At 53.0% G+C, this 24,215-nt stretch overlaps 11 protein-coding genes across 11 annotated transcripts; 6 read left to right on the plus strand and 5 right to left on the minus strand.

Moving 5' to 3' along the window:
* Nucleotides 1-103: 103 nt before the first annotated feature.
* On the plus strand, nt 104-2,452 carry CLAFUR5_10042 (Vacuolar protein sorting-associated protein 9b; the record flags this gene model as incomplete). The annotated part of the gene is made up of 1 exon (XM_047909190.1): nt 104-2,452. The coding sequence occupies one exon, from the start codon at nt 104-106 to the stop codon at nt 2,450-2,452; it is 2,349 nt and encodes a 782-aa protein (XP_047764243.1).
* A 159-nt stretch (nt 2,453-2,611) lies between these two features.
* On the plus strand, nt 2,612-4,315 carry CLAFUR5_10043 (uncharacterized protein; the record flags this gene model as incomplete). The annotated part of the gene is made up of 1 exon (XM_047909191.1): nt 2,612-4,315. The coding sequence occupies one exon, from the start codon at nt 2,612-2,614 to the stop codon at nt 4,313-4,315; it is 1,704 nt and encodes a 567-aa protein (XP_047764242.1).
* Nucleotides 4,316-4,502: 187 nt separating this feature from the next.
* On the plus strand, nt 4,503-5,561 carry CLAFUR5_10044 (uncharacterized protein; the record flags this gene model as incomplete). The annotated part of the gene is made up of 1 exon (XM_047909192.1): nt 4,503-5,561. The coding sequence occupies one exon, from the start codon at nt 4,503-4,505 to the stop codon at nt 5,559-5,561; it is 1,059 nt and encodes a 352-aa protein (XP_047764039.1).
* Nucleotides 5,562-6,016: 455 nt separating this feature from the next.
* On the minus strand, nt 6,017-7,047 carry CLAFUR5_10045 (uncharacterized protein; the record flags this gene model as incomplete). The annotated part of the gene is made up of 3 exons (XM_047909193.1): nt 6,017-6,487; nt 6,538-6,648; nt 6,709-7,047. 3 exons carry the CDS (start codon nt 7,045-7,047, stop codon nt 6,017-6,019), a joined length of 921 nt encoding a protein of 306 aa, XP_047764141.1.
* A 1,137-nt stretch (nt 7,048-8,184) lies between these two features.
* CLAFUR5_10046 (uncharacterized protein) lies at nt 8,185-10,731 on the plus strand (the record flags this gene model as incomplete). The annotated part of the gene is made up of 1 exon (XM_047909194.1): nt 8,185-10,731. The coding sequence occupies one exon, from the start codon at nt 8,185-8,187 to the stop codon at nt 10,729-10,731; it is 2,547 nt and encodes an 848-aa protein (XP_047764140.1).
* Nucleotides 10,732-11,138: 407 nt separating this feature from the next.
* CLAFUR5_10047 (uncharacterized protein) lies at nt 11,139-11,735 on the minus strand (the record flags this gene model as incomplete). Its single annotated transcript, XM_047909195.1, has 1 exon — nt 11,139-11,735. The coding sequence occupies one exon, from the start codon at nt 11,733-11,735 to the stop codon at nt 11,139-11,141; it is 597 nt and encodes a 198-aa protein (XP_047764139.1).
* Nucleotides 11,736-14,786: 3,051 nt separating this feature from the next.
* CLAFUR5_10048 (uncharacterized protein) lies at nt 14,787-15,497 on the minus strand (the record flags this gene model as incomplete). The annotated part of the gene is made up of 1 exon (XM_047909196.1): nt 14,787-15,497. The coding sequence occupies one exon, from the start codon at nt 15,495-15,497 to the stop codon at nt 14,787-14,789; it is 711 nt and encodes a 236-aa protein (XP_047764860.1).
* Nucleotides 15,498-15,848: 351 nt separating this feature from the next.
* On the minus strand, nt 15,849-19,691 carry CLAFUR5_10049 (Target of rapamycin complex 2 subunit ste20; the record flags this gene model as incomplete). The annotated part of the gene is made up of 1 exon (XM_047909197.1): nt 15,849-19,691. The coding sequence occupies one exon, from the start codon at nt 19,689-19,691 to the stop codon at nt 15,849-15,851; it is 3,843 nt and encodes a 1,280-aa protein (XP_047764038.1).
* A 551-nt stretch (nt 19,692-20,242) lies between these two features.
* CLAFUR5_10050 (uncharacterized protein) lies at nt 20,243-20,917 on the plus strand (the record flags this gene model as incomplete). The annotated part of the gene is made up of 2 exons (XM_047909198.1): nt 20,243-20,423; nt 20,475-20,917. 2 exons carry the CDS (start codon nt 20,243-20,245, stop codon nt 20,915-20,917), a joined length of 624 nt encoding a protein of 207 aa, XP_047764749.1.
* A 210-nt stretch (nt 20,918-21,127) lies between these two features.
* Nucleotides 21,128-21,379, minus strand: CLAFUR5_10051 (uncharacterized protein; the record flags this gene model as incomplete). The annotated part of the gene is made up of 1 exon (XM_047909199.1): nt 21,128-21,379. One exon carries the CDS (start codon nt 21,377-21,379, stop codon nt 21,128-21,130), a length of 252 nt encoding a protein of 83 aa, XP_047764750.1.
* An 867-nt stretch (nt 21,380-22,246) lies between these two features.
* On the plus strand, nt 22,247-24,050 carry CLAFUR5_10052 (uncharacterized protein; the record flags this gene model as incomplete). Its single annotated transcript, XM_047909200.1, has 2 exons — nt 22,247-22,485; nt 22,538-24,050. The coding sequence occupies 2 exons, from the start codon at nt 22,247-22,249 to the stop codon at nt 24,048-24,050; spliced, it is 1,752 nt and encodes a 583-aa protein (XP_047764446.1).
* Between the last annotated feature and the right edge of the window lie 165 nt (nt 24,051-24,215).

Here is a 24,215-nt window from a genome sequence, read left to right on the forward strand (position 1 = left end):
AGGGATTGTCCTACAAGTATTCTATCCATCTGCCTAATCTGCCGAGACTCCAGACTTGTTCGTACAGTCTGTGTCACTGCATTGCTCCTGTACAACCACTACAATGACAGACTCGCTTCCGCTCACAACAGCCATGTCTACTGATAACAGACCACGACCACTGCACGCCTCGAGGTCATTCACGCGTATGGACAACTTCCCTGAGCCAGAGCTATCTCCCAGGAAGCGAGCGAGCACTTTGCAAGGGAATGGCATCCCCGCAGTGCCAGCAGCACGACAGACAGCGACATCACCAGAACTTGCAGGGAAGAAGCCGATGGCGGATGTGTTTGAGAACAACGAGGACGACGAGCACGCTGGAAGTCATATAGAGGCCGCAAAGCCGGCATTGAACGTCCCAAGTACGTTTGACGAACTTCCTATTGAGATCAAGGTACACTGCGAGCGCTTCCTCGAACGATTATCTGCGAAAGTGCATCCCACGCCTCTGAGTGCCGACGACTTATCCGACCTCTTCCAGCAATTCTACGACCGAGCTGCCGGCCACATATCTACACACATTGCAATCCTTGCCTCGAGAATAGGCAGAGAAACGCCTCCAGCTTCATCAGCAAGCTCGAGTTCGAAGAAGCAGCTGGGCAGACCGAGAGCAGGATCTGGCGCGAGGAAAGGCTCCACTACATTAGATGACTCTGCCACGGGTGGAGAGATGCTCACGGCGTCAGAAGTGTCTGACAGAAAGAGGGCCAGAAAGTTGCTGGAGCACAAGAAGATCGCGCTCGAAGAGGCTGTGGAGCGAGGAGTGTGCGAGAAGGTGTATGAGAAGATATGGAAGCATCGAAGTACGGACGATGATGCAAGAGATGAGAAACTGCGCTCGAGAACAGCGGCTCTGTCCTTGGTGGGCATTGGATTGAAAGAGCTGCATATGGACACCACAGATCAGGCGAAAGCCGACGTGAGGAAGACAGCGGAAGAGAAAGAGGAAGAGATCAACCAGTCGCTGTCTGCAGCTAGAGAAGCTCTGATTCGCATGGACGACGACCACTACCCACTCGGAAAGCTGGAACATCTGAAAGCTGCTCACAAAGCTATCGTCGAGACTCTCACGCAGCACTTCCCATCCTCGTCATCAGCAGACGAGATTCTGCCGACCCTGATCTACACGCTGATCACATCTCCACCAGAAGGGACTAATGTGGTCAGCAACCTCAACTTCATCCAGAGGTTCCGTACCTCGAGCAAAGTCGACGGCGAGGCTGCATACTGCTTGGTCAATCTGGAGGCTGCCATCTCCTTCTTGGAGACGGTTGATCTGTCATCTTTGAGGGAGGATGAACTCCCCGAAGGTCCAGCCAAAGCACAATCTCAAAACAGCGGTAGTCGACCCTCGACTCCCACACTTGACAAAGCGCCGGTCGAGGTGACACCGCGCCCCACGGTAGCCAGGACATTGACACCTGGCTTGTCACCAGCGACAGCAATATCCAGTGATCAGAGCACACCAGATAGCAGCAGTGCCACGAGCATGAAGGCTGCATTGCCCTCGCCCGGCATACAGAAGCGACCTCAACTTCACCAACGAAGAATCTCGGGTTTGATACAGTCAAACATCGATCGAATAGAGGCAGGCAGAGACAACTTTCTCAACTCTGCAGACAAGCTATACGAGTCAGTTAATGGCACACTTGATGACAGCATGAAATTCCTGTTTGGCCGCTTCAAGGAGCAGGTCGGAAATGGATCTTCGATGATGCCGAAGACCTTGGAAGACGCGAAGAAGCTCGTCAGTACGCCGCCTAACGAACAGGAAGACTCGTTGTCGATTAGTGGTCACAGCAGTCCTGGCGTAGATGATCCGCTGAACAGCAACAGCAAGCCTGCCGACAACAAGGTACTAGACCTGATAGGTGGGCGCAAGCAGCCACGGGATCGCAGTGTCGACAGTTCCAAGTCTGGTGAAAGCGTAAGGCGAACGGTGACTTGGGACAGCAAGTCCACCACGAAAGCGGCTGAGCCGACTACACTGCAAGGCAACCTCTTCGCGAATATCAACCCACTAAATCAGCTCAACAAGTTTGGGATGCCAAGCTTCCCACGCTTTGGTCGTGCGGGTACTGTTGGATCGTCAGCTCAGCCGGCTCAGTCAACGGCAGCCGAGAACTCAGCTCAAAATGCTAAGCTTAGCGACATCGTTGAGTCATCGGCGACAATGAAGGACGGCGATAGTGCGGCGGCCCTACAACGAACGAACACGAAGGAGAGTGTTGCTATGGGTGATGATGATATGAACGCGCGAGAGGCACTGGCCACACTGAAGAAGATCCCACCGCCAAAGAAACGTTTCCTGGAAGTGGAAAGTGCGCATGAGCTGAAGGTCGGTGAGATCCACGCTCTGCTGATGGACTACCGGAGGCTGTCAAAGGCAATTGGAGACGCTGTTCACAGCTGAGATGGTTTGCTTTGGCGATGAAGTGTTCAGGAAGTGCCGACGTCTTGAAGTGTCAGGTGATCTCGTGTAGAAGCAACTGACCCATGCTGCCAAGCAGGACGAAGTGAAACCTTGGCCGAGCTTGTCGGTTTGTAGAAGCGCTAGACATGCAAGCCTTGAATGACTCCCGGCTTGCAAAGGCCGCCGGCCAGCCCTGCAGCATGTCGTCTTGTTATCCTCACTATCGTTGACCTTCTGGTGAAGCAATCAAATATAGCGAGCATGACAGGTTCGGCCACTATGCTCAAATGTGTGAGCTCAGCATTGCTCCTAGCGGCACCAGCAGCCGCGAGCTATGCCTTCTATGTCGGCAAAGATTTGACGGCAGACGGTAGCGTAATGGTTGGCGGTACAGGTGAGGAAGTGTCCTCCCACTGGCTCCAGATATTCCCAGCCAAGGACCATGGACCCAACGAGACGATTACTGTTGGAGTAACGGCGGACGCTGTCTTGCCTGGAGAACTCATCCAGATCCCGCAAGTGGATCATACCTTCCGGTATATCTCAATGGAGTACTCCGACTTCGAAGGCTTCCCGGCACCACTTACGAACGGTGGGCTGAATGAGAAAGGGGTCGCTGTTCGTGATGTCTGGGCTGAGACGAGGACTGAGCTGTGGGACATGACGCCTACGCCGCAGCTGGGACTGCAGTATTCGGACCTTGCACGGGTTGTGATGGAGAGGGCAAGTAATGCGCGTGAAGGTGTGGAGATTCTTGGCGACTTGATTGCCAAATACGGCTATGCGGACTACGGCGGCAACTCGCACCTCATCGCCGACAAGGACGAAGGCTGGGTTGTCTGGCAGTTTGCAGGTGGTCAAAAGCTCTGGGCTGCGGAAAGTCTTAGGTCCGACGAAGTCCGGGTCCTTTACCCAGGCTATATCGAGGACTTCCCAACCAACTACGACACCAACGCCACGGCGGCAGAGGACTTCCTTGGCTCGCCCAACCTGGTATCTTTCGCAGTTGAGCAAGGCTGGTGGAGTCCCAATAGCACAGACCCTTTCAATATCTTCAAAGTCTATGGCCTCCAAGGTAACTACACTGCCCGCGACGGTGGCTTTAAGTACATGTCCCAAGCCGCATTGGAAGAAGCAACCCTCGCAATGGTCCCCGTCACTGAGCAAGACCTTATCGAACGTGTCCGTGACTACCGCATTTCCGACGATGAAGCGGGCTACGGCCAAGTTCTCTCGTTGAACAACCACACAGACCCGGACCTCTTCCGTCTCTGGATAGCACCCACATCATCTGTAACGGCCCCTTTCAACCCCTGGTGGCTAGGCGTCAACTCCATCCCACCAGAGTATGCCGAGCATCGCTATCTCACCACCGGCGCATCATCCTCCTTCCTAAACACAGACTACCAATTTCAAGAAGCGACCCACTTCGCCGGCCTGATCTTCAAACAAATCCTCTACAACACATGCACTCAACCGTCCCACTTCCTCCCCTACGTCCAAGAAATCCTCCACGGTCTCGAAAACGCTTCCCTCTCCAACGTCGCCCTCTATGAGCGCGCCGCACAACTCTTCATCAACGCCGGAGACCGCGAGGGCGCGAAGCAGTTACTTACCACCTACTCGCACTCGAGGGCTGAGGCGAGTTTACAGGCTGGGAGGTCTTTGGTGGATGCGTTGGATAGCTACATCAAGTTGACGGGTCGGTATAAGGCGCCAGTAGGGAGCGAGATCAATGATGCTGGTGAGGGCGCTGAGACGGTGAATTGTTTGGTGGGAGCGGATCCTGATCAGCCGGAGTGGAAGCAGCCGCAGACGCCGATGAGGAGGAGGCGGTTGCAGAGAAGGTTGAGGAGGGTGTAGATATAGTCTGAGCGGAGCAAAGCAAAGTAGTATCAAACATCACCTATTGAGACTATGATATGCTTCCCGTCCTTCCGCTGTTTCTACCGATGACTCACAATATCCCATCCCAACAACTTTTTCAGAAGCAGCAACAACACACGACCTCATCCTCATCCTCACTCCCACTTCCTACCACCACATCACCATGTCCACCGCGACCGCCCTGGTCAAGCGCCGTCGCCGCTTGCAACACGCCCGAGCCGCCACAGCCAGCATGGCAACGACTACGAACTTCTACCACTCCCTGACCGCTTCCCTCGACAACACGCTCTCGCGCATCGCACCAACGACTACAAGTAGTGCGAGTACAAAAGGGAAAACTTCATTCCTGGATCTACCAGCCGAGCTTCGTGTACAAATCTACGAGTTGGTGCTACCTGAAGCCAGAACGATTCGTGCGCAGAAACCGTTTGGGATCATCAGAATGCCGCATCTCTTGATGGCCTCGAAGCTCATCCGGAACGAGGCGCTGCCGGTCTATTATCAGTTGAACACGTTTCAGGTGGATTTGTTCATGGACCAGTTTCTCAGCGCAGCACGATGGATTGCGGGGCGAGTCCAAGAGATGGGAGGCAAAGCAATGCGGAAAGTGGTTTTCGCGATCTCTTGCCCGCAATGGGAGACCGTGCCAAAGATTGTTCCGATGCTGGAACTGATCTGGAATCGTTCCCTCGCCCTGGACGTCGCGAGCGTTGTGGCGAGAAACGAGGTCGCGCGAGAAACGCACCGTGATGGACCTTTCCAGATCGCGGCATCGTACTCGGCGGGTTATATGCAAGCTGGTATTGAGGCGGCAGCGGTGCAAGCCGAAAGAATTGGAGCGAATGGCGGGTCGATGGTGGAAGTGGTTGATGCGGCGGCTGCGGCCCTTGGTCATATGGCGTCGTTGTCCAATGATCGCAGGTTCGCGCTGAAAACGCGCAAGTACAATCTTTATCAGAAGCTGGCAAGATGGCGTGCCGAATACTATAAGCATTGCGAAAGCCCTCCACTGCCAGAGGAATCACATGAGAAGCTGTACAGAAGGATGTGTCAGAGGTGGGCGCCGAAGCCGATGGTCCTGCGAAGAGAGAGGTCGACCAAGACGCGCGAAGGATCATTGAACGAGCACCAGAGAGAGCAACACGCCGAGATATACCAGACACTTTGTCGAGGGAACAGCAAAACTGCCACTGCAAGTGACAGATTCTCGAGGCGGGGGTGATCTGAAGAAAGCTGACGATGGTGGTATAAGATTGGCGTTCGAGGTCATGGTGGGAATAGAAGCTGACAAGTAGTGACCAGGAGTACACGACAGCTCCAGACCATGATGTACAACGTAAGCTCCAGTGGTGGCGACTAATTTCAGCAAGCTGTGCAGCAGATGTCAAATCAGCCCTGCTGCTCTGAAACTGCGCGAGCGTACTTGCTCAAGCCTCAAAGCCTCGCCTTGAAGTCAATGTGCTGACTAGAAAGAGGTATGTCTCTGCTTAGCGTAGCAGTCATACGACGGTCCGCGGTTGGTTCGAGAGCACCCTGGGCACAATATGCTGCACGTTGCTGCGAGAGCTGCTGAGGCTGTCGGACGGCTCCTGGCTTGCTAGGGAGTGGCTTCTCGCGGATGAGTTGTGGTGTGTTCGACGGTCATCCTGGAACTTGGTAAATGACAGCTGTCCATGCTCAAGCGACAGGTGGCTTTGTCATAGCAGACTCGATGGTCCCAGTTCCACGACTCGAGAAAACAGCCATGATACCGAAGCCAATGTAGAACAACGCCAGAGGATAAGCGACCAGTGCCCTCATGCTCGTCATCCTCCCGACCACAATGAACATGGCGGAGCTGGAGTAGGTGCACCAGGCAATAGCCATGCTGACGACGCCGTAGCCCCAGACGCTGTCGAGTGGCGCGACAATGCCCACCAGACTTGCAAACACCAGTGGTAGCAAGCAGTATCCCAGCACAGAGCTGGAACGACCGAGTGTGAGTGTTGACGAGAAGTGAGAGGATCCGTGGTAGTTGCTTTGTGAGCTTTGTGCGGCGTTCATCTCTTCTTGTGAAAGTGGAGGTGACATCATGCTGAAGACGAAGTTCAAGCTAAAGGCGCCGAGTGCTGCGAGACCGCATACGTAGCCGAACCAGAGCTTGCCGGACTGTGATTGTCAGCTTATGCTACATGTGTAATGTGGTGTTGGTCACTTACGAAAAGAAGCGATGTGCCAAAAAGTGCGCAGAACAACAGAGGTCCCGCTAGATCAGCATCATCCATGATGTGATGATCTATCCGTCCAAGAGGGTTGAGGACTGTGAGGGTCTGTATAGCCAATTCGTCAGCAGGTAGCTCTTTCCCGTTTCGTTGCTTGTCATAACTCACCTTGGTCTGAATATGCTGAAAGTTCACGCCCAGCTCTTCCAGTAGCGGCGGCTCGCCTTCGTATCCTTCTGTGCCGAAAGCTGCCAACAGCCCTGTTCTCAGACCACCGTGCCCTGTGCCCATCTGCCCACTCGCTCCTGGCTGACCAGGAAATGCGCCGAAAGCATAGTTGCCTTGTCCGTAGCCCTGGTTGTGTCCACCTTGCCCGTATGCCGCTTGGAAAGGTGTGCTTTGCCCGGATACTGGCTGTGCGGAGTATGAGGATTGGTAGAAGTTGAGATTCTGTTGTGCGGCATATGGCTGCTGGTTCGGGGGTGATTGGTAGCCGTAGTTGGCCATGGTGCTGCGTTTGATGTCGTAGGCCCGTGAGGTGGTGTATGAGTGTCTCAATGAGTCGTTGTATGCAGTGCAATGGAGTGACGGTGTAGTGAGATTCAAAGTGAGAAGTTGCGAGGTGTCTCACTTTGACACGTGAAGCTCGCGAGTGGAGGGAGGGAGCTGCCTCCGCTCAGGGTCCAGTTGCCCTTTCCTCCACTGTTTCTTCTTCCCCTCCCTCCTCCACTACTCCTCCTTTCACAGTATCGTCCAACGATCCACCAATATGTGACGCGCCGCGACTCCGATATCATGGACGCGAGTCTATCATGGTACTGGCTAGGCGGTGGCATTTTCGGCTGCCGCATCCCCCTGGCCTGCAAACAATACCACCCCTTGGATCAACATCACAGCCAGGAGAATTTGAAGCACACGATTGCGTGGTCTACGAGCCCGGACATCGCAAATCCGTACTTTCCATACGGTCGTGATGGGTGCCGTATTCTCGTAGTGACGAAACTGGGCCACAGTCCGCATCAACCATTGGAGAATTTCCTGGCATACCTGATGGCACTTTGGTCATCAAGAACGCGAGGACGTTCATCGTCAAAACAGCTTTCGGCTGGCCACAGAAAGGTACCGGAACAAGGCAATGACATTCCGTCGCCCTTCGCTCGCCTTCACTCTGACAATATGTCTCATCTTCTCAAAACAATACTTCGCACAATGCTACTGTGTTGCAGGACAGCAATGGTCAAGCACAAGGTCTGGTTTCTAAAATCGATCCTCTGACGGTGGTAGTGCTCCCCTCGACACGGCATCTTGCATTTGTGGCGCTAAAGATCCAATGATTGCAAGTTCAGCTCACACTTGTACTTCAGCTCCGTGGCCGAGAGCTGCTATCTTCAGTTTCTGAGGCCAGAATAAACCTCTCGCATTACTGACTGCGGAGTAGTTTGACTGGCTCGGTATGGCGACCTACAGACAATAGCGATCACAAACAGAGCAAATGTCGTCGCACCTTGCAGTGATCTGCACCAGCAGAAGATCGCGACCCGGCCTGCCCTACATATGCGCATCCGCGCTCGTAGCGGGATGTCGCATCTGCCAGACTTGCCCACATAGCGGTGATAGTTGTCACCCGACTGCTCACTTGTTGCCATGGAGCCCCTTCGCGATACCGAGCTCTCGCCGCTGGACCCGACTCATAGTGTACCAGCACCTTTCGACAGAGTCAAATCGAGATATACGGGCATATTTGTCGAAGGCCAAGAAGATGACCTTCGCCCACTGACACCGGGAGAACATCATCCTCTCCACAATTCTCACTGGGAGTCAGAACGACCTCCATTCCTGAAGACTGTTGCTATCCAAGGATTCGCATTGCTGTGGCTGGCTCCGATTGGCACATTGCTGTATCTGAATTGGAAGCCTCACATCATTGGGGCAAGTGCTTGGTGCCCGTTCGGCCACTGTCTGCCTCGCGTGTGGGATCCGTACATCTCTAAGAATGAAGCTACCGCCTACGAACTGCCAGCCAAGTTCGATCGGGAGACACACAATTTGTTGGGCGCGTTACAACTGGTCGCCAAAGCCCTCGAGGTCTGGTTTATTGTTATAGCTGGCTGGCTTGTCTACATCTGTACTACGATTCTTGCTGGCCGGCGCCAGGGAATTCCGATTGGATACTTCAATCGTCCGACAGAATTCGCAGAAGTTGCGGGCCTATTCGATCCTCTGCTGTGGTTCACGCTGCGCCGACTACCTTCTGTTAGGGACCGCTCACGCAAGGGCAGGAAGCGTGTTTACCTCTTCGTCGTGACCACCATCTTCCTCTGCTTCGTCTGCAACCTAATGGGTCCTGCAGTGGCTGTGTTGCTCATCCCATCCTTGCAGTGGGTACAGACAGGGGCAATGGAGCACCACGTATATGTCGAAAGTGGTGCCATCGAGCCTCCCAACGCTCAGGGATACCTTTTCGCAGACTCGCAATGTTATGAATCATCAACCGACCCCGAGGAGGACAGGATACAGAAAAATCGGCTCACTGCAATGTTCTACGCTCACAACTACTCGTGCTCATGGCCATGGTCGCAGAACCTCGATGCCTGGATGGACAGCTATTACGCCGTTGCTCCGCAAAGCTACCAGAGTGCAATTGTTTCGAACAGCATAATTTCGGTACAAAATGCGACCTCGTTCACATTCAACATGACATCCTTGCCTATTTCCAGCAACAAGAGCGCTGGTCTGGACGACGCGGCGTCAGTGGTCTGGGTCCCTAGCCGCGGAGTTCTCACTAACATGAGCAACGATATCTCCATGGTTGCCTATATCTCCTACGGTGAGGGCTCGTCAGAGATGCGGGATGAGTACGGGCTGTCCCAAGCGGAGTTCGACAGCTACGCGGAATGTAATAACACCGTGCAAACTTTCCTGCATCGAGACGGGCCAATACTTGGCAGCGTTGTGAATGCGTGGCTCGGTGTCAACAACGAGACTCATTGGACAACTATGGTCGATGAAGATAAATGGTTGAAGTGCTACGAAGGATACGATATCACCAACGCGCCTCTCGCTTGGACCCAGGGGACTGAAGGCATGGTGTCCGCGAAGTACACGAAGTGCATATCTATTGGAACAGGCTGGGCAGACGGTTACAAGAATGCTAGCTTCTCTATCAGCGGCCTGTACTCTGAGAGCCTGAAAGCTTATCAGCCCGAACTCAGCGTGTTTATCCACTCCTCGGGAAAGGCTGCCTTTCTGCCTGAGGGCAGATTACCGGAACGCGTGGCGGTCGAATGTCTTGTCAAGAATCGTCGTGTGTCCGACGGAGCACTGTGCGATTGGGATGCTTTCTGGCGCACTGGAGACGACCCCAAGGTTCGGTATCGGTCCAAGGCGGTCACGACCATCGAGATGCTTTCTTCTGACAATACGCTGTACAATGATGCTGCCCAGAATCCCGACTACAATCGCACGGACTACCCCTACAACACAACGCTAGTGATAGACTTCGTGGCGTACGAGACGTTCGCGGATTATATGCTGGATCCATCGCGCTTGACAAATTCGCTCTACACTACTGACTATGCCGACAACTTGTCTAAAACAGCGACCTTGGATGATATCAAGCCGGTAATGGTCGACCCAGCTTGGGTACTGGCAGCATGGACGGCAGACTCTGGTGCTCAGATGCTGGTCGATGATGCCACAGCCCGAGTGTATCTACTAAACGCGTTTGCGATGATTTTACACGAGAACTCGGACAGAGCAACAGACCCGGTGTTGGCCCAGTGGTCCAGGATCGATGCCATAGGAATGATGCCAATCATTCAGATGCTGAGTATGATTGACTTCAACACGACTGCAGTCGCTCCCGATGCTGCATCCGACGCACAATATCCCAAGCTGGCAAGGTTTGCACGCATCCAGGTGTATGCTTACGGAATATCTTCTCGCACAGGCTGGCTCGGCGTTGTCGTTACTGGCGTCGGTTGCGTCGTAGTCCTGCTAGAAGTCGTGCTCGGCTTCATCGATCGACGAAGGCTCAGGTCATTGACACAGCTTCTCGTGGCTGCGTTGGAGCATCAGTATACTGATGAGTTCCGGGGTGTGCATGATGAGAAGACGATCTCGAGAGTGCCGTTCAGGCTACGGCACGATACTAGAAATGCGGGAAGATTCAAGTTTGAGAAGGTGGGATAGTCAAATCGGAGCCATACTTCGTCTATGTACTCATGTAGTCATCGAGAAGCATTGTATGCCAGATCATGCGGGTGATAACTCCTCGGTTTAGCAAGCACTCTGCTCGTGGTCCACCGGGCCCCAGGCCATGCCGGCGAGCGATGAAAGAGCACGACATTCGCTCGGGTCTCTGGTGGTGAAGAGGGTTGCCCTCGGGAGATCCCAAAGTCTTTGATGAGGTGGTGTAGTGTGGTGTGTTCTGGCCGAGCTCTGGATACGTTGTATCTGCCAACTAAAGCAAGCCAAAACTTGTCAACGGTACGACCCTGGGCAAGTTCTTCAGGAGTACCATGCGATGCAACGACTGGTAAATCGTCCTGCGTTTAATAAACCTCTTCCGTGTTCCTTTGACGAGGCTCGCCAGTGTTCTAATGTTCTAGCAATTCGTCGAAGATGACACTTATATCGTTTCTGCTCAGTATCGCCGAACGTGCTGGATCTTCGACAACTTCTTCAATCTCCGCCGCGGTGCGTTTCATCTGCATGTCCACATCTCCGTTACTCATGTAAGTCAGAGTGAAGAAGATGCAAGGCTGCTGCTGATTTCCATGCTCTTTCGCTAGCCGCCAGCTCCGAGGCATGCGAGTGAAGCGGAACTCGACGTCGTCGAAGCATCGTGCATTTGTGGCACCGGTAATGTGCAAGTGCTTGATGTGGGCCAGATCTACTGCATCGATAGAGGCGAGCATGTGGTGCCACTCGTTGCGGTTCGTGTTGAATGGGCGCTTGGTAAGGTTAAGGCTGAAGTGTTGTTCTCTCCAGTACGACCGATATGCCTCGCGATAGATTTGATAAGCTTCGTTGTGGAACTTGCGACAGACTAGAAGCAGCGCCTTGCTTGGTGGAGATGTGTCCCGTAGGTCGATGGTCGAGTCGAGGCTTGGGCCTGTGTCTGATGTGAAGGCCAGCTCGTATATTTCATTGCGAAGCTCGGCTGCGAGGCTGGAGAAAGTGATCGGAGCCATGAGTGTCTGAGGCGGTTGTCGTAGCGGTTGTGTCGTACGGGTATATAGTATTGTCTTTGGTCGTGAGTAGACTCGAGTGCTAATAGGTGTGGACTCGCCAGTTGTGAGTCAAGATGGTGTGGTGATATCTGCTGTGCTTAGGTATCAGGTCATGTGTCGGAAGGGGTTGAACGAAGAGAGTGAGCCTGTGATTGAAGGTGTTTAGATTGTGTGTGCGACAAGTGAGCCTAATGCAGGTGAAGCGATTGTGACGTCCTGTTATCACATGTGATCTTTGACAAGCTTTGTGATCTCGAGAGTCGCAGCTGCAATCCCTTATACACCGTAGATGCTGCACATTGTAGGGCCGTACCAAGAACTCAAGCGGAGGCTCTACTTCGCGCCCGTCTAAATTCCGAAATAGCCATAATCACCTGCCCAACAGTCAACGCGTTCACTAATCTGCTACGCCTAACTGCCTCCGTAACGTCCTCCGTACTGTAGTACTAACTCGAACTATGCTTCATCCACGGATTCCACCCAAACTACAGATCCTTATGAATATCCGGAGCATCCGGATCTTTGTAAGTCGCCTTCGAGCCGCTACGGAGCTACGTAACAGTCGTCGATGCTCTTCCCGAAAGTTCATGCTCAGACTGGCCAGTGAACACAAGATTCTAGATATCCTCTAAGTCTCTCGAGACTATCGAGGAAAAGATCTCTTCGTCTACGACTCTAGTATCGGTAATAGTGAAGCGGTACTCGGTCCAGTACTTACGATAGGCTTCGCGATAAAGATAACTAGCTTCTTTGTAGGTCTGGCGAGAGGCTAGGAGGAGCGCCTTAGTCGGTGGTCGTGCAGTGCGGAGGTCGACGTTTTCGGACACATCGACTGTATAGAGAAACTTATAGACGGAGTTGCGGAGCTCCGTGGGGATGTCGAGAAGGCTTTTCGGTGCTATAACTTGCGCGTACGTAGGATCTCGCGTCTAGTGGCGGTTATCTACTAGGGTAAGTGTAATGGTATTTGTTAGGAGTCAGGGTTTTGTAGTGGTGACGTTAAGTCGGGTTAGGACGAGTGATGAAGAGTTTAGGTTTGGAAGTGTGCGGTCAAATGTAGAATTCCAATCTTATAAAGAGCAATACGCTAAGCTAAAAACGTCCGTACGTTTAAATCAAATGAATAACCTAAGCTCCTACTGCCCCTAAAGTCCATTTACGCAAATTCGCCTATTCGGCTTAAGGGATAAACGTTAACTCAAGTCTCTCGGTAAAACTACGTCGCTGTTAGTACGTAAAGTCTTATAGCCTTATACGTAAGCACTTACAACGCGTCTTAGTCGAGGAGAAACTTTTGGCGGGCTGCTAAGAAGGACCTTGCTAGTCTTAACTTAAGCTCGAAGGTTATAATATACGCAGAGTAAAGGAAAGAAATTTGTGCAGCTTACATTCTACTTCGTATATTATAAGAGTAGTTAGACTATAGTCCTGCTGTCGCTGTCGATTGACGCTTGTAAGTAGCTGCTATGTGCGAGGGTGTGATGTTCTCGATCCTGTTAGGTGACAAGATAATATTGGCGTCTTCATCGATAGTAGGTCTCTAGTACATTTGTAATACACTTGCGTAGAGTTGAAAGGTGTCGTGTTAGGAGAAAGTGGCTAGGTTCTATTAAGGTAGTTGAGTAGAAGTTGTGTTGGGTTAAGAGGAGAATATTAGAGAGGAAGTGGCGAGTGTACTTAAGCGTGACCCATCAAAGCATAACCTCCCTCCTCCTAGTAGCGGTTAAACATCCTCGTCACAAAGAGCAGCTGCAGCATATTCAACTACATGTCTAGCTCGCCGTTGCTCGCTGCTTGTGCGAGCTAGTCCGCAGTATCGAAGATCATCTCCTAGTGCCTAGTCCCCGAAGAAGAGGAAAAGAAGAACTTATTAGTGAAACTTGGGCTATAAACCATCTTGCCGTGCCAGCCGCTAGGGACCCGTACTACAGTTATAGGGACGTTGCCTTACGGGTAGTTGTAGAAGCCGGTAATCTCGAGGTTCTAGATGTAGGCCAGGTTGTTCGGGTTGTAGATAAGGACGAGGCCTCGGAGGTGGACGTCGGGGAGGTGGAAGCTAGAGGAGGTCTAGTACTTGCGGTAGGCTTTAAGGTAAAGGGCGTATGTCTTAGAGTAGGTGTTGCGGCAGGCTAGGAGGAGGGACTTGGATAGTAGGTTTGGTTTGCGGAGGTCGGGGTCGTCGTCGTCTAAGGTAAAGGAGAGGTTATAGATAATGTGGCGGAGCTCCCTCGGCTAGCTATCGAGCAGCTAGCTCTGCTAGCTTTGATTCTTAGTACATGCTTTGGTTTAGCTAGTGCCTTGGCCGATCGTGTTCGAGATCGCGTTTGCACAGGCATGGTGCCGTGTCGGTCGAGAAAGGTATTTAGTTTCTATGTCGAGGTCAGTCGAAGAAGAAGGATGGAAGCGGGCGGTCGCTATAGCCTTCTTACCCGAATGCGTTGGTGCTATAAACCCGGCTTCGGATAAGATCAAAGAGCAAGTCTTATGTCGTCTCTGCCGAGAAAGGTATCCAATTTCTGTGTCGAGGTGTTCGAAAAAGAAGGATGAAAGTGTGCGGTCGCTGTGGCCTTCTTACCTAGATGTGGTGGTGCTATAAATTCGGACTCGGAAAAGATCAAAGAGCAAGTGTTATGACCTGCGCTCCACTTCCTTGCAGCCCGCTCCGCTCCCGCTTTATTCGTTTCTCCCGACCTATAGCCGACCTTTACCTCCCTTCCTGGCCTACAATATACCTCACCCTGTTGGAAACTGGCTAGTAGTGAGAACTCTAATGCTTGAGGAACTATCTAAGGGCTGCGAATAGCAGCATCTATATCATACACGTTGGTTTGCTCGTCTCGTTTGCTGAAGGTGTGAGAAGAGTCTTAGACAATCAACACACCCCTTGCTGAACACACAAGCCGCAGGGACCCTCGCCAGAAACCTCGCCCTCGCCGTCATCCCCTCTACCATCCTCATGTTCTCCTCATCCCCCTCCCTCCCCTCCCCTCCACCTGCCCAGACCTCCACATCTCACCCCTTACCAAAAGCATAAGCCCCAACCATCCTCTCCACAGACCTCACCCTCACCCTCATCCCCTCGACCATCCTCCTCACCTCCTCACCCTTATCCCCCCCTTCCTTGCCCTCCACCAACTTTCGCTTCCACATCCTCCCCAACGCCCCACAACAAACCCTCTCACCAAGACTGAGCTGCTCCAGCCCTACAGTCGCCAGCTCACGCACAATCCAGCTCGCCAACCGCTCCCGAAATTCTGCGAGGCAGCACAGCTCATCGCGTGCCCTGGGTTCATGGTAGCCGCTGGCATGAAGCTCGAGGTATCGCTCGGCCTTGCGTTCGAGGAGAGATTGGAAGTCGTGCCAGACGGGACCTGCTAGGGCTGCGCGGTAGAGGGGGGAGAATTCGTGGCGGATCAAGGGGTGGGTTTGGAGGATCGATGGACGGGCAGAGAGGTGCTGAGGCGATGTGGGTGAAGGTGCGGGTTGAGAGGCAAGACCTCCTATGAAGATATGCCCTCCATTTATGAGGTCAGTTCTGACGCCTAGGTATCCAGTATGGGTCGCTTCGACGGCCGCATCCGAGAAGGAGGCTTGGAGATCAAGGAGTAGGAAGGCGTAGATATTGCTGCGGAGTTCCGGTGGGAGGGAGGGCAAGAAGCATTGGGATGCTGAGGTTGTTGGCACAGTGGCAGGTGCGGGTGCAGTGTTGACAGACACACCCATGTTGTCGAATGCTGTTGGGAGCACGGGAAAACGCTTCAGACGGGCGATTGAGCCATATGAATATGCCGCCTCCAGTGACTCAAGCCTTGACAAATTTCCATGACTTGCACTAGAATGACCACCAAAAGGCGGATGAGTGGAAGACTTGTTTCACCAAGCTATCGATACCAAAGCTTCGCTTCCCAGAAGACCCCCAGTACCATCCCCCAGTCTTATGAGTGGAAAAACGCCATGAACACCGTCCCAATTCATATTTCTCCATAACATCGTGACAAACATCCAACTCATCCATGAGGATGCACTTCCTTTGTCAACACCATAACGCCATTCCAGGAATGATCTCGATTGTGCTCACTCGTCACGTGATGAATCAGTTCCATCGCTATCTTCATCTTCCTCTAGCACTATCTTCCTGAGCACGCTCTTGTCGAACAGGTCGATGACGAATCTGTACTGTGGTATACGGTATGCGTGACTCGCCAGTAGGATCATGACCTTGCGGAAGAGCGCTGGTGATTCGAAGCCAGCGACCTTCTTGTGCTTGAAGCCGTTGAGCTCGGTCAAGGCTTTGTTCGTAAGGACCGTGTTGCCCAACTTAGTGATTGAGTCTAGAATGTGTTGATTCTGTGGTTCGACATCGGTGATCGCACCTGGCCTGCTGTGTAGGATCGCGCTTTTGCGTCCTGGATTCGCGAATGGCTGCAGCGAGAAGAGCTTCTCGAAGTCCACCGGTAAGACGTAGCCAAGACTCTCTCCCATCACGTTGACAGTGCCATCCCAGCCGTACTCGGCGAGAATCTCCTGGCCGTGTAGACTGCGTGAGATCAGTCCAAGCACAAAGAAGGCGGTCCCACGTAGTGTCATGACTTGCGAGTCTTCGGCAATCTGGACGATGTATTTGACGACATCAGTATGCTCAAGAAAGGGAGCTCCAAGTTCCATAGATCCGACATTGCCGACCGCCCAGAGGCATCCTTTGACCTTGAGGATCGTTTCGGGGTCTTCGTCCTCCATAGCGAAGTCCTGAATCGTGGCAGTGAACTCTTCGAAATGCCCTTTCGCTTTAAGCAGTTCGCAGCCTTCAGCAGTACGAGTGAGCTCACGATAGAAGTGGGGAGGAACGTAGCCAAAGTCTTGCGGGCCAAGGGTGTCGTCTAAGGATGACTGTGGCTTCTCCGGCAGGTCTGAAAGTGCACGAGCCAGGGACGCTTCCACGACTGTTACATAGCTGTCGTTGCGACCGAGGAACCAGTCGTCCATCTCCCTCGTGATGTAGTCAAGGCCGTCAAGGTAGTGATAGCCAACAGAGGTAGACAAGAAGCGTAGTAGCAAAGGAGCGCCAATCTCACCAAGATGGTCGAGTGCAGGCCGACATTTGACGACATACTCCAGGGATCTAAAATCGTTGCACGTTTCTTCCAGAATCCGAATGGCCACTTCGCAGACCTCGATCTCTGGATCGTAGAGCTGGCTTACCAAAAGCTTGATAGCCCATTCGGAGGGACCGCCGCCCGGTGTCATAGGCTCCACAGGCTCGATGGCGTACTTGCGTAAGATCCTGGTGGCCATTATCCGCATGTGCTTTGAACCAGCGATCATGGCTTTCGACAGAATGATTCTTGGATGGCTGTCCAGCGTATAGTCCAGGCTCGTCAGTAAGCATTTGATCAGATCATCCCGGCTCTTCAGCTCCACAATGTGGTAGAACATATTGATAATGTGCCACCGTTCGAGGATCTGCAATCCTTTTGAGTCGCTGCACATGATGCCCAGCATTGCGAAATAGCCGCCAACGAGTGTGTCCGATAGACGATCTGGCGAAAAGAGTGGATTCTTGGAGGTGATGCCACTTTCGGAATCTAGCTGAGCCAGACACTCTGCCAATTGACGAATAGCTTTGTTGTTGAAGAGGAAATTCGCGCCTTCCGATGTCTGCAGCAAGGTTTTGACTAACGTACAGGACATCTTGACATATCGTTGATTCGCCTTGGTGTTAGAGGCGTCCGAGAAGCGGAATTGAAATGGTCGTAGAAACTTGAGGAGACGATGCACGAACTTGGACTTCTCGACAGCTTCGTGCAGTAGCTTCGGGTTCGTAAGTGGTCCATCAATCAACTCCTGTATGATAGTCCAGTCCCACTTCAGGTAATTGACCGTGTTCAGGACGCCAGTCTCGAGCACGCGGGCTCTAAACTGCACTTCGTCTATTTCCGCAGTAGCCTGTGTTTTCGAGGCAGAACGTGCTCGCGCGCCATCAGTCTCTTCGTAAGTCTTGGTTGTTGTCGTGGAAGGATCGGATCTCCAGAGTTTCAGGTTGACCTTATCGACCTGGTACACTGTAGACAATGCGGTGTGCCGCTCCTCCGTGTCAAATTTGACTGCATTGTTGAAGAGGCCTGGCATCGTCTGAAGCTGCGCACTCCACGAAGTTGGCAGCAGCTCGCTCGCTTTCTTCAGCACTTCTGCAATGATGAGATTCGTCCTTCGCCTCAGTGCATCAGTCGGCGCATCATGCTCTGCATGAAGCAAGGCTTGCAACAGACCATGCCGGAGCAGTACAGCAAGCGCAACCGCGATGAAGTGCTGCACTAGATTGCGCTTTTGCCGATCATTGTCGGTTTCTCGCTTCTTGTGTTGCGAAGGATCATTCTCCAGATTCAGGGTCGCAACGCGAGCGTAAGTGGTCAATCGTCTGCCGCCGATGAAGGGCGTAGACCAAGATCGTTTCTCCAGTCGTAGTATGTCTGCGAGGAGATCAAGAGTAGCCGTTCGCACGCGAAAGTCCGCGATGTAGAGTGAGGACACTACAGATCGCACAGGCAGGAAGTCGTGCAGCGAGAGAGTCATCAAGCCAGACCAGCTTTTGAACATGCCGGCGATGACTCGCGAGCTTGCAACCAATCGCTCCTCCAGATGCGATGCATGTGGCTCGGTGAAAGTTGCAAAGGCCGAGCTGAATTCGAAGCCAGATCTCAGCACGCCTCTTCTCGCAGGGAGGTCCATAAGATGCAAGAGCGGCCCTATCAAGGTCTCTGGGGCATGATACACGCCGCTTCCCATGGCATCGGAGAGCACACTGATTCCGCCAGCTATCACGACGAGCATTGGATCTTTCAGCAGCATTTCTGCTAACGTCAAGATTGCAATGCTTCGAAGCTGGTCATCGGAGTGATCAGCGACTGCTGCAATGATCCTTACGATTGCGGGGTGAATCTCATGTATGCCATCTCGAACATCAAGGAACGATCTGACAAACTTGATCGCCTGCTCGCGTTCTACACGTGCTTTGCTTTCTTTAACCAAAGAGAGGATCACTAGGACGTCGGTGTGGAGACCTCGTATGGTCTGTAGAGACTTGCGGTCAGTGATCGCATATCGAATCACGCGGTATCCAGCTGCAACAACTTCTCGGCTGTCACTGAGTAGCATGACTTGCATCCGAAGACCGAAGATGGACCACGCGAGGTCGTACTTGAGCGTGGGATGCCGCCGAAACAGTTCGACCAAGTCGTTCGCTTGGTTGACATAGTAGTCCGGCTGCATATCTTCCACTTCTAGAGCCTGGAGAATCTCGGCGAGGATGTAAGTGGGCGACTCCAGCTCGGGATCTTGCTGTTCTGGCGACTCAGCCGGTATCTGCATACGCTCCGCATCGACGCGAGCACGTTCCAGTGAAGGCCGGAACAGCTGAGAGAGTCGTCCTTTCGGACTCATAGGCTGCTCCTTACTCCGCTGTATCTCTGCCTCCAGATCGATCTTCAGCTGCGCGATCTTCCTGTTTGACGCATTGAGCTGACTTTCCGCCGCCAACCGCTGGTCCTTGGCCTTCTTCGCCTTCTGCGTGCTGAGTGCCTCCAGCAAGTTCTCCGTGCCTGCCTTCAAGCGTGTGTGCTTCTCAATCTCCTGGCGGTACTCCTGCTGTTTCTGCTCCGAGGTCGCGGGATCCACCGCGCCGTCTTCCATGCCGCCTCCATAGCTGTTGAGATCCAGTCGCGAGCTGAACGACTTCAGGTCGGAGGTGAAGCTGCCCGGCGGCGGTGGGACCTGTCGTATGTGTGAGGCCTGCTTGGCCGTCAGCAGGCTCGCAGCCGACAGAGAGCCTCCGTCTTTCGTTGAGCGTGATGGAGGTACCAGGACGTTATCTCGCAGTGTGCCCGCGGGTGGACCGTTGGCACGAGGGTTGGGCTGTGTCATCTAGGGCCTTCGCCGGCTCGGTGGCCGTCATGCGTACTGAAGCCGCGATTATGCGTGTCGTAATGCATCGAGACCACGATGTCGCTCATGTGGCATTGTCCTGTCGGCGCGTGGTGTGAGGCGCGATGGGGAGAGGGGTGATGGTCAAGTGATGGTTCGAGTCCTTTGGTACGTTGCGATATCAGACCTGTGCCTGGGCCTGGGCGCGTCGTGTCGACGTCTACTACAGTACATGGGGCAGAGGACGTGGGCGGCATGATCTGCTCCACGATCCCTGTAAAGTTTAATCATCGATTAGAACTTAGATCGCGCCTGACGATATTTAGCCCGTCTTCTTTGTCTGCCACCTCCTACCACCACATCCGCTTAAACAACACATTGAATCATCAATCGAAGCATTTCTCCCTCTGCTCCGAAAATCAAATAAGCCTGGAGGCAAACGCATCGCATTCACAGGCTCGTCTACCGGATCACACGAAGCCAGTGCCAAGGCTGGTAACACAAAGTACTACCGGATCTATAGGAGCACAAAAAGTGCTGTCCAAATGGTCATGGCGAGCTATGCGCATGAGTTGGAGGATGAAGGGTTCACGGTCTCTGCTAGCTGTCCTGGGTATTGCGGCACAAACCTCAATGGTTTCAAGGGGACGAAGGATCCAAGAGATGGGGCGAAGATTATTGTGCGTGTGGCGACTGCCCCCGCGAAAGAGGTCCATGGGAGGTTGGTGGATGGTGACGGTGTGCTACCTTGGTAGGTTCTGCATGGTGTAGACTTTCCGCAAGAGAACCTGATCGATGAGGTGTATTTCTTGGTCAGCAATTTGGGCTACTTCAACCCGTTTGGAGATCGTGAGGGTGCGCATTCCCCGTACAATCTGGCAATGTGGACTCTGCCCGTAGAGTTGAAGGGCAGCTTTCTGATCTATGGACTGCTGTTCGTCCTCTCCTTGGGCACCTTGTCCTGGTTCAGACGCCAATCTCCAACGCTGCTGGCTATGGCGTTGCTCTGTGGAGGAGTCATAATACTCCGTCCGACGGCAGATTGGAGCATGGTGTGCTTCATCTGGGGCCTGGACTCCCGGTGGCTCCATTTCCTTGGCCGTGTCAGCTTTTCACTGTATTGTACTCACCTCCCATGGAGCCGTATCTTTGCAGATCGTTTCAAGAGTGCGATCGGTGGCTATACAGATCCAGCGCTGAAAAACACGATTTGGGATGGCACTTAAGTCGTCTCTGATGCCGGTCCTCCAGGGTTGAGTCTGAGATATGTGGTGATGATGTCTGTCATTCTGCCGAGTACTTTGCTGGTACCTTGGCTTGCGACCATCACGATCGACCGACCAAGCGCGAGGTTGAGCAAAAGTGGATGACTGCAAAGCTTCGGGCCCATTAGTCGTTCGACCCTCTCGATAGCAATGCAATCCTGCCATACTCGTTCATTTCTTTACCACAGAGTACAACTCAACGTATCCAATATCTGCAATCTTTGCAAGACCAATGCCAGTGATCAATCGCCTCTGTTCTTCCTCTTCGAGCACCGCAGCGACGATCTGCTTGCCTTCACTTGCATCCTTACCATCTAACGACTTCAGCCCGTAGCTGTAGACAACGCTGCTAGAGTGACTATAGTGGTACTCGAACCAGGCCCTTTCCTTTCTGTCAAAGTGGACATTAGAAACATAAGACATCGGATCTCTCTCGAGGGGGCGAAGAAGCTGTTCTCCCAACTGCCCTGCCTCGATGTGTGCTCCTGCACATCCGCTCGGTCTTCACCCTTGGATTTGCTGAGGCCATAGCCTCGGATAAAGTGATACTCGCTTCGATGGTCTAAGTCTCGCTCTTCTTGGCTGTAGCGCGACGGTGGTAGCTTTGACGATGTTGATCCGCAGGAGGCGAGCACTGCCGCATGGGAAGGTATGGCCTTGCTCTCCGTCTCCGGAAAGGGTCGCACGCTACGCAGTCGCTGCGAAGTCCTTGAGTTGCGCTTCCCATCTTGGGACTGCTTGATGAGCACGTGATGAGTCGTTCCACAGTTCCCTAGTCATGCGTGTGCCTAGGTACCCGAGCAAGGAATGCGTCACGCGTGACCAAGACCATACCCCTATCGTGCTTGTGATTCGCTACTGAAGATAACACGCTAGCGGAAGAAGGCCGCAGCCGCAAGATTCGAGCAAGACTTTGGACCGCCTCGGACGCGACTGCCTCCATCTCGTTGCAACGTTGATCTCATCCACCTAGGGCCATTCAATCGTCTTTAGCACCTCCTGGGTAAGCCATCTTGCAATTGCCCTCTCGTCTCCTTCGATAGTCTCGCTTTCTAAATCCTATTCACTCACCACGACACCATACTACATGACCACCAATCTCATCAATTACGGCGTTCACCGCGAGAGACATGAAGCAAGCCCCAAGAAGCCCGGCATCTGCAGCAAAGGCATATTTGGACCGTCCCGACTGACGGTGACGGTAAGCAGACCGAACTTTGCCCGTCCGACTTGTCTCTTTGCGACCGTCAGGAACGACAGGAATCATCTTGTGTAACCATCGATGGCAAGATGGGAATTCAGCGATTCGGGGCTCATATGCGCGGACACGCCGTGAAGAGTGTTCTCGGCAGCACCGAATCTCCAGCCACCAAGTCAGTCGCGATCATCGATGGCCCTGGCTTGGCTCACCACATCTACTACAAGCTCTGCCACAAGCACATCGCCACCACCGGAACCATTACTTATGCCGACTGTGCCGATGCTGTCGTGCGATGGCTAGATGACCTCCGGTCTATCGGCTGCAAGGTGTAGGTACAGTCTTCACCAGCCGGAGTCGAATATTCTCTAACACCACTGCAGCGAGGCGATCATCTTCGACGGAGCACTTCCTCAGTCTAAGAAAGACGTACGGATAGGTCGACTGCAATCCTACGTCGCTAGATTACAGACATACAAACAGCATATCGGCAGTGGTGTACCAAGGCTATCCGGTGAAGCGCGCCGGAACTTACCTCCACCGGCCTTCCTAGTCTTCACGATCGTGGAAGAACTGCTACAAAGCGCCGAGTACGCAGACTCGACATTCGTGGTTCAAGGCGAAGCTGATCCTTACTGTGTCGCTGCTGCACAGTCCGTCCCGACGGAGGACTTCGACAGCATTGTGATATTCTCCGACGACGCTGATCTGCTGGTCTATCGGCTTGATGAGAATGTCAGTGTCGTGACGTTCCGAGATCTGTCAGAGTCGGCTGCAGATAATGGCGTTGTATGGACATGCGAACAATACTGGCCGGCCAAAATCGCACAGAGAGCATCGCCGCCACTTATTGACCTCATCAAGCCTGCGTACTATATGGCGCAGGACCCACATCTGACACTCGACCACGCGTTACGGAAGGTTGCTGCGAAAGATCCTGCCGATCAGGATGAATTCTCGCAATTCTTGGCGACATTCCAGACCACGGAGGAGACCAAACTCTGGGATGCCATCAAGAAGGATGCAAATCTTAAGGCGATGTTGGCTGCTCGTGACTCCCGAGTTTCTGAGCTTATCTACGAGGCAGAAGTTCTTGCTAGCGGCGAACAGGTTGGTGCTCTGCGAATGTACTTACCATTTCAGCTCGACGATCCAGCTCGCAAGTCAGCATGGGCGGTTGGCAGTGACGTCCGCATCGCTGCGTACTCGCTCCTTCTGACCAGTTCAAACAGCGAGAGCGAGCTCAGCACCCAAGAATACCGTCGAAGCGGAGCAAGGATAGCTGCGACCATGATTGAGACGTGGTCGTCTGAAGCCACAAATGTTCAGCTTCAGACCCTGTCAAGCCATATTGAGAAAACGATGGCCCAGACAGCCAAGTCTCAGCATCGTCCACTAGACCATTGGCGCTATTTGGTTATGCACCAGACCTTGTCCGACATTGTTACAGACGGATATGCATTGCCAACCACTGACGAGGTCCTGCAAGTAGTGACTAACAAAGAGCCACGTAAGTGGCATCTCATACACTTGGAAGCGCAGTACCAGGCTGCGTACTACTCGCTTCGGATGATGAAGCAGATCTTGGCCTACGTGAAGAGAAGCAGTACTCACAAGATGGCGGACGAAGAGCTCATTGCTAGGTTAGTCGAGCAGCTGCGCGATCTTCCTCGTATCGCTACACTATTTGCCAATAATCAGTTCAGCGATCGACAGGAAGAGCAGAAGGCCTGGCATGATCCATTGGGTCACATGCTCATGGCACTCGGCGGCAGTCAAGAAGACGAAAATCAGGGGCCAAAGAAGCGACGGAAAAAGTCAAAGAAGTCGCCACAAGAGGACAAGCAAGCAAACAGCCTTGCCAAGAATCCCTTTGCGATGCTTGCAGAAGATTGAGGACCGACTGCCAGTGATCAGCTATGTGGTCATGAAAGCGGCTGCACAGCAGAAACAAACGTGATCTCTGAGGCCTGCAGATGACATGAGGACATACCAGCCTGTCGGGCTCACCATAATTCTGCCTAGTTTCCGGTGAGGGCATGCACATCTATATCATCTATT

The sequence above is a fragment of the Fulvia fulva genome, chromosome 7 (genome assembly GCF_020509005.1).
Source record: "Fulvia fulva chromosome 7, complete sequence".
NCBI classification, from domain to species: domain Eukaryota; kingdom Fungi; phylum Ascomycota; class Dothideomycetes; order Mycosphaerellales; family Mycosphaerellaceae; genus Fulvia; species Fulvia fulva.